The 13,084-nt window shown below is 37.7% G+C and overlaps 1 protein-coding gene across 1 annotated transcript; it reads left to right on the top strand.

Moving 5' to 3' along the window:
• The first annotated feature begins 11,466 nt into the window (after positions 1-11,466).
• LOC120270822 (16.9 kDa class I heat shock protein 2-like) lies at positions 11,467-11,934 on the top strand. The gene has a single exon (XM_039277887.1). It carries the CDS (start codon positions 11,467-11,469, stop codon positions 11,932-11,934), a length of 468 nt encoding a protein of 155 aa, XP_039133821.1.
• Positions 11,935-13,084: the final 1,150 nt, after the last annotated feature.

Consider the following 13,084-nt stretch of genomic DNA (forward strand, 5'->3'; position numbering starts at 1 on the left):
CACAGGTTAAAGGAAGTACAACAAGAGCTAAGCGGAGCAATTCTGGAGTATTTTGGTGCTTAAATAAGCAAACAGTGGAATACACGGCTAGGGTACATGCTGTGTACTGGCCCATGTACATCTTGATAGAAGCAAATGCTCGAGCATTATACCAAATCAACTACAAGACTCTCGATCACATCTTACTAAGAGGAACACGCTCATGTAAACCAAGTACATACCGTGTACATTTGAATGAGAATAGAGCATATCCCAAGTAAGAGCATAGGCAGAGGAACGGTTGAATGGACGTGTAACTAATGAGCTGAAGAAGAAGAATTTCTCGGAGATACATGGCCAGAGTTAGAAGAACACAGCCATGTACAACAACCTATGTACATCAAGTTTTAGGGTTTTTAGGATATCTCTTGGGAGTTACACAGGCAAGGTATATGCCAGTGTACTTGCCCATGTAATGGTTGGGTCTGGCTAGTATAAATATAAATCTTAAAGAGGTCTTAGGGTATACAATTTTTAGCCGATTTTGGGGGAAAAAAGTTGAGAGCCCTTTTGCAATAATATATGGGTGTGTGCCAACCTCCATTATTCTCAAGTGAATGTATAAAGTGCAGGGGAACAAACAGTGGCGGAGCCAGAAACTATAAAGTAGGGGGACGAATTTTTTTTTTTAAAATTCAATTAATAAATTTTTGTATATTTTAAATTTTATTTATAAGTTAATTATAGTCTAAATTATAAAAATTAGTTGTTAAATAATAAATTTTGTAAAAAAATCTACTTAAAAATATAAGTTTATATATTATATAAATTAATTTGTGAAAATCAAAAACTAAAACATAGATTTTAAAATATATATATATATATAGATAAAGTAATAGATTAAAGAATAAATTTTTGTAAATATATTTTTAAAAAATTATTATGTTTTAGATAATAAGGATTAATTTGTATAAAATTTGATTTTTTTTAAATAAAAATAAAACTCGAGAGAGGGAAACAGATATCTAGATAAAGTAATAGATTAAAGAATAAATTTTTGTAAATATATTTTTTTAAAATTATTATATTTTAGATAATAAGGATTAATTTGTATAAATTTGATTTTTTAAAATAAAAATAAAACTCGAGAGAGAGAGAGAGAGAAAGAGAAGGGAGAGGGGGCAGAAGTTCGCTGGGAAGAGGGGGACGGCCACCCCTCTTCCTCTGTCCCTGAGTAAAAGGGAGAAAGGGGGGAAGAGGGGTCCACCGGTAACAGGGGGGGCGGCCGCCCCCCTCTCCCTCCGCCCCTGGGAACAAAGGAAGTCACACTTACATATTCTGACTTGTGCAATATTATCAAGAGCTTTGCCAATGTGGTTTCATTAAAGACGCAACACGATCTACCGCATAGATGTGTGCCCATTCATGTGGCCTCGATTAAAAAAGTGGATTCGGGAGCATTATGGCGAAATATTATAGCAGTTACTGTAATAAAATCACTGTAGCAGTTACTGTTGACAGTGCGTAGGCAATGAAGACCAGGAAATCCGCACAACCGTGTGGAAATTCCACAATGCCGTGTGGATGCCCGATTCTAGCCTTATAAATACCGCTTTGAGAGTTTTATTTGCAGATCTTCTTCCTATCTTTTGCCCATCTTTAGAGGCGCTCGCGGCTAGGGTTTGGAGAGGCATTCGATATCGAGTTCCTTTGGAAGAGAGCTATTGGGTGAGCTTTTGTTGGCATCGATTCCGCGAGGTGTACCCTAGGTTTGACAAGAGAACCTTTGGAGAAAGCGAGGAGGCTCTGCAAGACCATGAATATAGACTACAAGGGGGTTTTATCTATAGATTGCATGTATTTACTTTTGATTTTATTATTGATTATCTATAGCTCCTTGGAGAGCTAAACCCCTAATGGGTGCTTGGACTTGTAAACCCTAAGATGATTTTATTTCATTGACTATTATTATGTTCATTTAATTGATGTTTTAAATGAGTTTCAACCTTGAATGATTATTGAATTGATTTTTCCGTAGAGTGACACTAGGGTTGAGAATCTATCTTGGTAATCCTTGTGAATGTGATAAGTGTTTGTGTATAAGTAATATGAAATATTCTTTTCTTACATTGAGCATTACTTTTATCAGATTTTATAGCTCATTCATGTGTATTTGTGTTCTTTTGTGCATTTAGGGTTGTGGAGACAAGTTTGGAAGAAAGTTAGCAAAAGTAGATTGCAGACTTAATGGTTGATGAAGTTCTTGGATTGAATAAAGGTGAAGACATGAGTTATTCTCAAAGACATGTAGATGTGTGCCAACCTCCATTGTGCTCAAGTTAATACACAAAGTGGAGGTGCACAAAGGCAGTCACACTCACATGTTCCAACTTATGCAATATTATCAAGAGCTTTATTAAGGTGGTTTCATTGAAGACATGATGCAATCTACCATATGGATATGTGCCCATTCATCTAGCCTTGATGAAAAGAGTGGATTCGGGAGCATTCCAGCAAAGTACTGTAGCAGTTTACAATAGCAAAGCAATATAGCAAAATCACTGTAGTTGTTACTATTCATAGCACTTAGGTAATGAAGACCTGGAAATCCACATGGCCATGTGGAAATTCCACACGCCCATGTGGATGCCTGATTCCAGCCCTATAAATACCACTATGAGAGTTTTATTTAGGGATCTCCTTCTTATCGTTTGCCCATCTTTGGAGGCACTCGTGGCTAGGGTTTGAAGAGGCATTTACTTGGTTCGAGGAGTGGTTCTATGGCATTTGACATTAAGTTCCTTTGGAGGAAAACTATTGTGGGAGCTTTTGTCTGTATGGATTCGGCAAGGTCTGCCCTAGGTTTAAGAAGTGAACCTTTGGAGAAGATGTGGCGGCTCCGCAAGACCATCGATACAGAACACAAGGTGGTTTTATCTATGGATTGCATGCATTTTTTTTTTATTTCATTGTTGATTGTGTATTGCTCCATGGAGAGCTAAACCCCTAGTGGGTGCTTGGACTTGTAAACCCTAGGATGATTTTGTTTTATTGACTTTTATTATGCTTCTTTAATTGATGTTTTAATTGAATTTTAACATTGAATGCTTGTTGAATTGATTTTCCCTTAGAGTGACACTAGGGCTGAGAATCTATCTTGGTAATCCTTGTAAATGAGTGACACTTCATTAGGGTTAGACGAAGTAAGGTTGAAGAGGGTCGAGAGGGTAAGTCGAGAGGTAGTGAAACGTCCCATTTTCCTTCTGATGTGATTTATCCTACCTCCACGCTCCAAGAGTTCTTTGCAGTCATAATAGAGTAAAGTACTAAGAGACAAACTCCATTGTGGCTTACTTGCATGAGTAATAAAGTGAAGTGTTGAAGTAATCCTTAGTGCTGGGGCTTAATCGTGACTAAGGGTCTTTCGCCTGGACCAAAGGGTTAAATCTATATTAGGGAATAGGGTTTATTGCTTGGAATCCCTAGAGCTTCAAGAAACCCTAGACAGTGTGAGTCGTCGAGAGTATCCCTTTCACCGGGGCATAGTGTAAGGGTTAGTCACGGTTGACCTTAGGTTTGGGACCATGTATCTTCGGATTTCCATGACTAGTTAAACATTAGTTAGGAGGCATAATGATTAGTCTTCCACTTGAAACAATAGTCCTAGGGTGAGCAATGTCCGAGTGCCCCATTTTTCTATCGATTACCTCTCTTTATTCCTATTACATTACTACTTACTTCTTAACAACTATTCCCTATGGATATGACTACCCACTCACCAGGGTACTTTATTACTTCGACAACCCATGCACTTGTGGTACACACCTGTAAGGAGTGTGTCAGAATTAGTGACAGTTTATTAGGGTTAGACAAAGCAAGGTTGCAAAGGGTCGAGAGGGTGAGTCGAGAAGTAGTGGAACGTCCCATTTTTCTTCCGATGTGATTTATCTTACATCCACATTCCAAGAGTTCTTTGTAGTCATGATAATGTGAAGTTCTAAGAGACAAACTCGACTAGGGCTTAATTGCATGAGCAATAGAGTGAAGTGTTGAAGTAATCTTTAGTGTTAGGTCTTAATCGTGACTATGGGTCTTTCATATGGACCAAAGGATTAGATCTATATTAGGGAATAGGGTTATCACTTGGAATCCCAGTGCTTCAAGCAACTCTACACAATGTGAAGCGTCGAGAGTATCCCTTTCCGATGGGGCATAGTATAAGGGTTAGTCATGGTTGACCTTAGGTTTGGGACTGTGTATCTTTGGATTTTCACGACCTTGGTCGATTTGGCCAAGGTTGGGCGCCAATGTACCCATGTGGCTGGCCGCGCGTGGCCAACCGGACCACAAGGTTGCATGGCTGGACCGCACGGGCGTGTGGCCCTCTTGGACGTGCGCCTGCCCTAGCCACGTGCCCGCCTGGCTAAGTGTGAATGGGTGCGGGGCCTGCCAGGCTGTGCTCTCAGCCCAGCCACACATCCGCATGGCTGGGCATGCTCTGGTGCGTGGCTCGTGCCTGCGCGCTCGCCCCTGCCGCGACCCCGCGTGGCCGAGTGAGCGTGGCCCGTGCCTGCGCGCTCTGCCCAGGCCATGCAACCGTGTGGACTTGGGTAACTTCCAGCCATGTGCCCACTAGCCCACGTAGGCTGGGAGAGAGGGCAAACAACCCTGTTTCTAACTCGGCTTACTGCCCTTGCGCGCATGGTGCCCGGTTTACATCGTATTTATGTAAAACTAATATTTTTCATTGTTTTCTCCGCAGATATAGTACCACTGACCAAGAGATTGGCTAAAAAATGTCCTCGCCATGATAGGAAGCTGACCCCACCACCGAAAGTTGAGTTTCCTAACCCTATTCATCAGTAGAGGTTCAAGCGTTTCCAACACTTTAAGATTCAATAGTCGCGTTGCATTGACTAGGATGCACTAGAGGAGGTTGGTCTTGTTGATGATGTCCGAGATCTTATTAGTGTGGAAGGTTGGGACCGACTATTCTCTATTTAGGAGCCCATCCGGCGAGATATTACTTTAGAGGTTCTTGCCTCATTTTTCTTCGACCGTACCATGGCATTCATTTTTGAGCCTTCGGTCAGCCACACAGGATGTCTCTGACACAGTTCTTAGTGTTACTTGACTTGTACAATCAGGATTTTGTTAACACTGTTGAGTACACAAAGCTGCCTACCGATTACCCTTATGATCTCGCTCCAGGATAGGTTTTTCATGATTTATCCGGTGGCCACCAGTATGTCCCGGGCTAGTCGAAGGCCTCTCTATTGACATGACCGGTGCACAGGTATATTCATGCTATTCTCAGCCAGTCTGTGACAGGTCATGGAGATGGTACAGGCTCACTTCACATGACCGATCTATTGAGACACCACCTGCAACTAACCCTAGGATCACCGAGGTAACACTGGTAGCATCAACAGATCCTGAGTCATCTTCCACTTGAGTTCATGAGTGTATGTCTCGACTTGAGGCTATCCTGGCTACCATCATTGAGAACCAAGCGCGGATTTTGGAGTGACTTGATCGCCTTTAGCAGACCCTTGATGAGAAGGTCTCATCTGCTTTCTCATCAGCACCCATGGCAGTACGAACACCAGCACCAGATGCCGACGCTTGAGGCATCACACTCATAAGACCTTTATTTTATCTTCTTTATTCTTTTCTTTCTTCTGTTAGTTTTTTGTGGACTTTTGTACTCAAAAAGGCTTTGCTTTCTGAGAGTTATCTTCATGTTTTTATTTTGTGTTGCGAGTATGTGCTTTATTGTTTTATTTGTATGAACTCGTATTTCCTTTTCTATTTTGTTGAGCTTCACTAAACCTCTTATATTCTGTGCAGATGGCCTTAAGAGTGATGTTGATGATGTTTTAGTCATAGACACGATTATGTGATATTGTCACATGGTAGTGTGAGCTTCATAACCCATACAACACACCCATGGTTAGACTTCACCAAACGTTTAATGAGGAGTTCAGGGGAGTATTGTTTTAATTACATTCCCACACATATTTTACTTCCATGGATGCTATCTTTATTTTTCTTCCATGTGTACATTGAGGGCAATGTACATCTTAAGTGTGGGGGAGGGTTCACCTTATACATTACTTTTACATGTGTTTTCATGAGCATGCTCTTTTTGCCAATGAAGGTTTACCTTAGGGTTAAGAGTTTAATTCTTAGCTTTTGGAGGTTGAAAACATTGGATTTTATCATGCTCTAGTTTTCATCCAATTTCATTGAATATTTTTGTCTGATTGCTCTTTATGCACTTTTCTCACTCATTAGACCTATAAAGCCTCTAGTTCATTATTTTTGGGACTTTAGTGTGCTAGTTTTACTTTAAAAAAAAATTGGAAATTGTTTGTTGTTTGTACATAGGAGGTGGAAAGAGCTGCCACTCATGATGTATGTAGCTACTCTCATAAGTCGGATACTTGTTATGCCCTAATTAGAGAAAGGGCTATCTCATGGGATGTGTGAAAGCTACTACCCTTGGTAGAAAGAGCTACCATCTCGAAAGTGTGAAAACCACTCGGTAGGCATCTTGGGAAAGGGTTACCTTAGAGAATTGTGTGAAGCTAATACCTATTCTTTTTGTTTATAAATAAGTCCCGTGTTAATAAGAACTTAGTAGTGGACATAGTGTTGACATGAGTTGAGATTTTCACACACACACACACATTCGGACTTTATCACTTTCATATTTTATTGGATTGTTTGCTAGAGCATTGATTGTTTTATCTAGTATTTTATTCTCTCCATAACTTTAGAATTTTATTCTTGTACCCTCTTGGTGAACCTAAGGCCAAGCACTTCTCTTTTCTTTCCATGAGTTTAATGTTTAATTTTTCTTGAGGACAACCAAAGGCTTAAGTGTGGAGGAGTTTGATAAGTGCTTGAGTAGGAATATTTTTCTATATGTTTTACATGAATTGAGCATCATTTTTACCATGGTTTATGTCTCATATTGTGTATTTGGTGTGCTTTTGTGCAATTAGGTGGTAAATGCCTTGAAGAGTAAAAAGGAAGCAAAGATAGGCAAAAAAGACACAATGTTGGGAGTTCTTGTTCAATTTAAAGACCAAGGCACGAGAGGAGCTCTAACACGTACGAATATGCATGTACACAGCAAGTGCATGGGTGTCGAAGGAATAATCCCAGATGAGTGGGTATCGTATCCACAGAGAGTAGGGAATAAAGACACTTAAAGTGTATTTTAACTAATGTGGAAGATGAATAGTGATATGTGTGACAAGATTCAATTCTCAAGAGTAAAAAACAACAAGAAAGAGAGCACAAGTAAAGGAGAAGGTAAGGCAATCGATAAAGATGGGGTACCCGGGTATTGTTCCACCTATGACAATCGTTTCAAGTGCAAGAAACCTCTATTATGCTTCTTAATTAATGTAATAGTGAGTCGTGAAAATCCTTAATTGCATAGTCCCAAATCTAAGATCAACCATGGATAACTCTATACATGTCCCGTTGGAGAAATCGAACAATCTCAACATCTCGCACTCGTATAGAATTGCAATGCGCTTTAGGGACTCCAAATGATAAATCCTATTTCTATGTATAGACCTAACCCTTTGGTCCAGGCGAAAGATCTCTAGCCACAATTAAGCCCTAGATGCTAAAATCACTTCAATGCTTCACTCCGTTGCACTCGCAACTAAGCCCCAATGGAAGGTCATCCCTTAGCCTATTCACTCTACTATGATCGCAAAGAACTCTTGGAACATGGAGGTAGGATAGATCATACCGGAGGGGAAAGGGGACGCTCCGTGACCTCTCGACTCACCCTTTCAACCCTCTCCAATCTAGCTTTGTCTAACTCTCATGGTGTGTCACTCACTTACAAGAGTTACCAAGAAGAACTCTCAACCCTGGTGCCACTCTAGGAGAGTATTCATACAATCAAGCATACAAGATTGGAACTCACAATAAACATCAATTAATTGAAAGCATAATAAGGAGATTCAATAAAACGAATACATCCTAGGGTTCACAAATACCCAAGTACCCACTAGGGGTTTAGCTCTCCATGGAGCTAGATACAATCAATGAAATCAAATGTAAAAACAAAGCATCCATAGAAAACCCCCTCGTTAGTCGTGGCGATGGTCTTGTGGAGAGTCCTCTACTCGTCACAAGGGTCCCTTTGTCCTGCCTTGGATACACCTCGCCGGATCGGTACCGATGAAAGTTCTCCCACTAACCTTCTTCCAAACGGCGCACGATGTCAGAGCCGTAAAACCTCTCCAAAGCCCTAGCCAATATCCCTCCAAACCCTAGCCGCTACCCTCTCTCAAGTTGGAAAAAAGATGGAGAAAAGAATGCTGAAATCGGCTTTTAAAGGGCTGGAATCGGGAATCCACATGCTTATGTGGGCGCCCTTGTGGATTTGTCACACTGGCGTGTGGAATTTCCACACGCCCGAGTGGATTCTTTGTTTTCCTGTTTTCTCGGCCGGCTGTAAACAGTGCTGCTACAGTATCTTTGCTACATTGTTTTCTATAGTACCCTGCTATAGTAACATCTTGAAATACTTAACTAACATTGATTTTGGAATTACCTTTTGGTTAATACTGAGTATTACTTTATTTTTAGAATTTATTTAAGAATGTGAAAATTTCTGGATTGTTTGATGATTCAAGATGCTTATTTTGTTCTGACAGCTATTTACATTTGATTTATGTACTAATTTAATTATTTAGTAAATTTTTATATATTATGTTTCAGTAAGTTATCTCTATTGAATTCTTGGTTACTTGTTATATATATATATATATATTTATAACTTTGGCAATTATTTATGGTTTTTCTAAATGTGTTATTGTTGACATATTTGGAAATATTTTTGTTAAAAAAAAACAGAATCACTGAATTCTAGTATTTTTGTGTTGACAATAATTGTGGATGTACCGATATATTTTTGTATAGAAATTCGTAGCCCCCAATTAACAATGCAATAACCCTGTCACTGGGGGTTAAACATTGGCCATGTCGACACGTACTTCTAACATAGAAACTATAGTTTCGCACCGTTCCGTCGGTGAAAAATAACGGTTTATGATATTCTGGCTCAGGTCACCGGTAGTAAACTTATGAGTTTTGAAATCCGACTCGGGTCACCGAGTTTAAATAAATGAGTTATGATGTTTTGTTTTGGCATTAGTTGTTTGGGGGACTTATATGCTCGTTATTTTGGTAAATTAAATCTGTTTTGAATTATTTCTGATTTATGGGTTCATTTTGATATTCATGTCATTATGTTACATTTTGTATGTTTTGAGGCCTTGTATGTCTACTTGGTTTCGGAGTAGGGTTGAGTGGTGCAAAACTTAGCAAGGATCGTTGGGCTTTTCGCAGAATAATTAGCTTGTAATAAGTACTTTTTTATGTGTGGGCCTAAGTTTTGATTGAATAAGTTGTTTTGTTTTTGTAAACACTCAGTCTGATTTTTTTTTCTGTTTGGATCATGTTTTGAGGCCTTGTATGTCTACTTGGTTTTGGCCTTATAAGTGTGCGGTCGTTTGTCAGTGCATTGGGCCTAGCGAGCCAGGTTCGGGGTTTGACAGCTTTGATTGTTAATGTTCATACCTATTCTTTAACAAAGCATTTATTAATCCATAGCTATTGTCAAAGTAGACTCATGGATGCTTTGGTTTGAATGAAATCTTGCATGTTTAAATGAATAATACCTACTTAAATTGGATGTTTAGGGAAAAAAGGTTATGCTTTAGATTAAATTATTATTTATTGAATTGGATGAACAGGAGATTAAGCAATCAAAAGGCAAAAACACTAGTTGTTAGGAGGCTTTTAAAATTCGAGTTCCTATTGTATATTCATCTTTTTTTAATTCCTACTTATTAATATACTTTCTATGTCTATGAATAATGATAAGGAGCTTTTATTGGGTTAGTAATTAAATTTGAAAAAAATGCAACATGTAATAATTGATTTAATAAATTTAGTAATAAATTAAATAATTAATTGAATAAATAATTAACAATTAAACTAATTAATAAGATAGTTAAAATAATAAAAATAACATAAAAAGTAATATGAAAGTGATAAGAGAGAGCTTTTCTTATTAGATTAATAATTTAATTACGAATTTACAAAATTTAATAATAAATTAAAAGATTAATTTCATCAATGAATAATTAAACTAATTAAAACGATAATTAAATTTATTAAAATAACATTAAAAAATGGAAAGAAAAACTTGCATTTAAAAGAAGCAATGGCGGAAGCCGCGGAACAATCTTTCCTCTTCAATTAGAGCCAGAGGGATTTGTCCATCGACCAATCAGTGATGGGAAATGGTTTCCAGAATAATGAGTAATACTTTAAGATGCGTGTCCTGTTGATGATTTTGTTCCTCTAGAATCTCGAAGGCAAGCGAAGCGAATTTAAATGAGAATGTGATTGCTGAAGATGTAGACCTATGGTGCGGGCTTTTGCTAAGATTATTCGGGAATAGTGTGGATGGTCAAAGAGGATTCTCGGAGCCCAATAGACAACTCCAGAAACTACGAGCGTGATGGCCCCAAGCTCTATATAAATTCCAATGTTTTTAAAACCGGACCGGATAGCGAACCGGTCTCATATTTGGGTCACGGGTCAGTTGGTTCGACCGGATGACCCGTTTTGGTCGGACCGGATGACGTCATAAATAAATAATTATTTTAAATATTATATAATATATATATATTATATAATAACAAACTTTATTATAATTTTAATCATAATTATCTTAAATATTTATTTTAATATCATTATGATTTTATCAAAATCGTTGAAGATTCAAATAATTAATCTAGATAAAGCAACAAATACAACTCCCTAAACCTTTATTTCTTAATGTATTAATCATAAATGGATGATGATAACTACATAAATTAAATCACTAATTAAATTACTAATTATGTGAGGATGAGACAAGGCATGAACAAAAAAATTCAAAACAAAACTAGAACTAAGTATGATTAATTTAATTCTCATATTTGATCATCATTACCATTAAAATAAAAGTACAAAATAAAATAAGTCCTAAATGATCTATACCTCTTAAACAATGAAATCAAGAAAAAAAAAGCCAATTCATGCCCTAAGTTCTTTCTTACAAAAAAAAAACAAAACAAAACAAAAATAAAACAAAATAAAAAAAAAAAATTGAAAATCGGGTTCCATCCGGTTTTGGTCCGACCGGCCGGTTCACCGGGTTTGACCGGTTCAAAATTTGGTTAACATTAATTCTAAAACCGGATCGGGCTATGGGCCGGTTCCCGGTTTTTCCGGTCCGACCGGCCGTTCCGGTCCGGTTTTCAAAACATTGATAAATTCTCTTCTGAAGGTCATGGTAGAGCAGTGACTAAAGTAGTGTAGTTAAATCTCCTGCACGCTAAGCTAAGCGTTAGCATTCATTTGTTTCTGTTATAGCTCTCCTTTTCTTGTTCGTTGAAGATGTCGATCATTCGCAGGGGCAGCGTCTTCGACCCATTCCCTCTTGATGTGTGGGATCCATTTGGTAGCAGCTTCTCCGGTTTCTTCAACCATGCCCTGTCTGTGCCTCGCTCCAACTTCGTTAGTGACACTGCCCCCTTTGCCAACACTCGCATCGACTGGAAGGAGACGCCCGAGGCACACGACTTCAAGGCTGACCTCCCGGGATTTAAGAAGGAGGAGGTGAAAGTGGAAGAAGTGAGGGTCCTGCAGATCAGCGGAGAGCGGAGCAAGGAGCTAGAGGAGAAGAATGATAAGTGGCACTTTGTGGAGTGGAGCAGCGGCAAGTTCCTCAGGAGGTTCAGGGTGCCCGAAAATGCAAAGGTTGATCAGGTGAAGGCGACCATGGAGAATGGGGTGCTCACCATGACAGTGCCCATGGAAGAGGTTAAGAAGCCTGAGATCAAATCCATTAACATCTCTGGCTGATTGTTTAAAGGGGAAAATGTTCTCTCTGTATGTGGGGTTGAAATCTCTCGTTGAGTGTTGATTGTGCTTGTTACTTTTGTCATCGGCGTTGCGTGATCTCGTGTGAATCACGTTATTGTTGTCTCCTTCGATTGTTGCTCTTGTTCAGTGCTTCATTTTATCTAATTCTAATTAAGAGTAGCCATTTGTATTCATTTCTTCGAATTGCGATTTCTAAGAGAGAATAAGAAATATAAGCTTTGTATGATTGAAGTGTCCAACATTTTTTTAATGAAGACATTCATTCTAAGGGATTTCATTCTTTAAGTTTAAAAATGCTTGATTCTATCCCATCATGGCAAATCAAAGCAAAATGAATCAACTAAATCAATGACTAGCACTACATCAAAGAATGTTTTTGAAGCGATTTTCATGTCCTACGGTTTTAGTTGCCTCTATAGCTATAGGTTTTTCTTTTCACTCTTCTCAATAATATTTTTTTTTTAACTCTTCTCAATAATTTTAAAGGTGGTTATAACATCATCTATAAAGTAATTTTTTATTTCTTAACCTTGATTATAATCACCTTTATAATTAATAAAATTTTATTTCTTAACCTTTCCCAATACTTTTAGAGGCGGTTGTAACCTCTGTAACTAATAATTTCTTATCTTTTAGTGATGGTTATAACCGCCTCTATAGCTAATAATTTTTATTATTTATCAAAAATTTTAGAAGTAGTTATAATACTTAATTTTTTACATGTTCATATTTTTAAAGGCGGTTATAACAACTTCTAAATTTATTCATTAATTAAATTAAATTTTAATTTATTTTTTTACTAATAATAAATAAATCTGTATAACTTGTAAATAAGCATGAATCTGACTTTTATTGACAAGCAATGAATTTAAGTTCACTGTATTTTGATTAATAACAAAATGTAAAGAGTTTTACTGTTTACTTTAATTACAAAATATTCTTTGACTTAATTACACAACCTCATCATCTTCAACCCTCTCGATCTTTATTCATGAATTCTCCTGCATAAGTAAACAAACATTATCAAATTAAGAGCTAATGCATAATTGCAATGGTAAACATTTCAACGTGAGTTGATAATTAAGCATAGCCAATGAGCATGGGAGGGATTCAATCTATTTTTGATTTC

Source organism: Dioscorea cayenensis, chromosome 10 (genome assembly GCF_009730915.1).
Source record: "Dioscorea cayenensis subsp. rotundata cultivar TDr96_F1 chromosome 10, TDr96_F1_v2_PseudoChromosome.rev07_lg8_w22 25.fasta, whole genome shotgun sequence".
In the NCBI taxonomy this organism is placed as follows: Eukaryota; Viridiplantae; Streptophyta; class Magnoliopsida; order Dioscoreales; family Dioscoreaceae; genus Dioscorea; species Dioscorea cayenensis.

Coding starts and splice junctions, on each gene's coding strand:
- LOC120270822 (XM_039277887.1), top strand. CDS start 11,467: ATGTCGATCATTCGCAGGGGCAGCGTCTTCGACCCATTCCCTCTTGAT.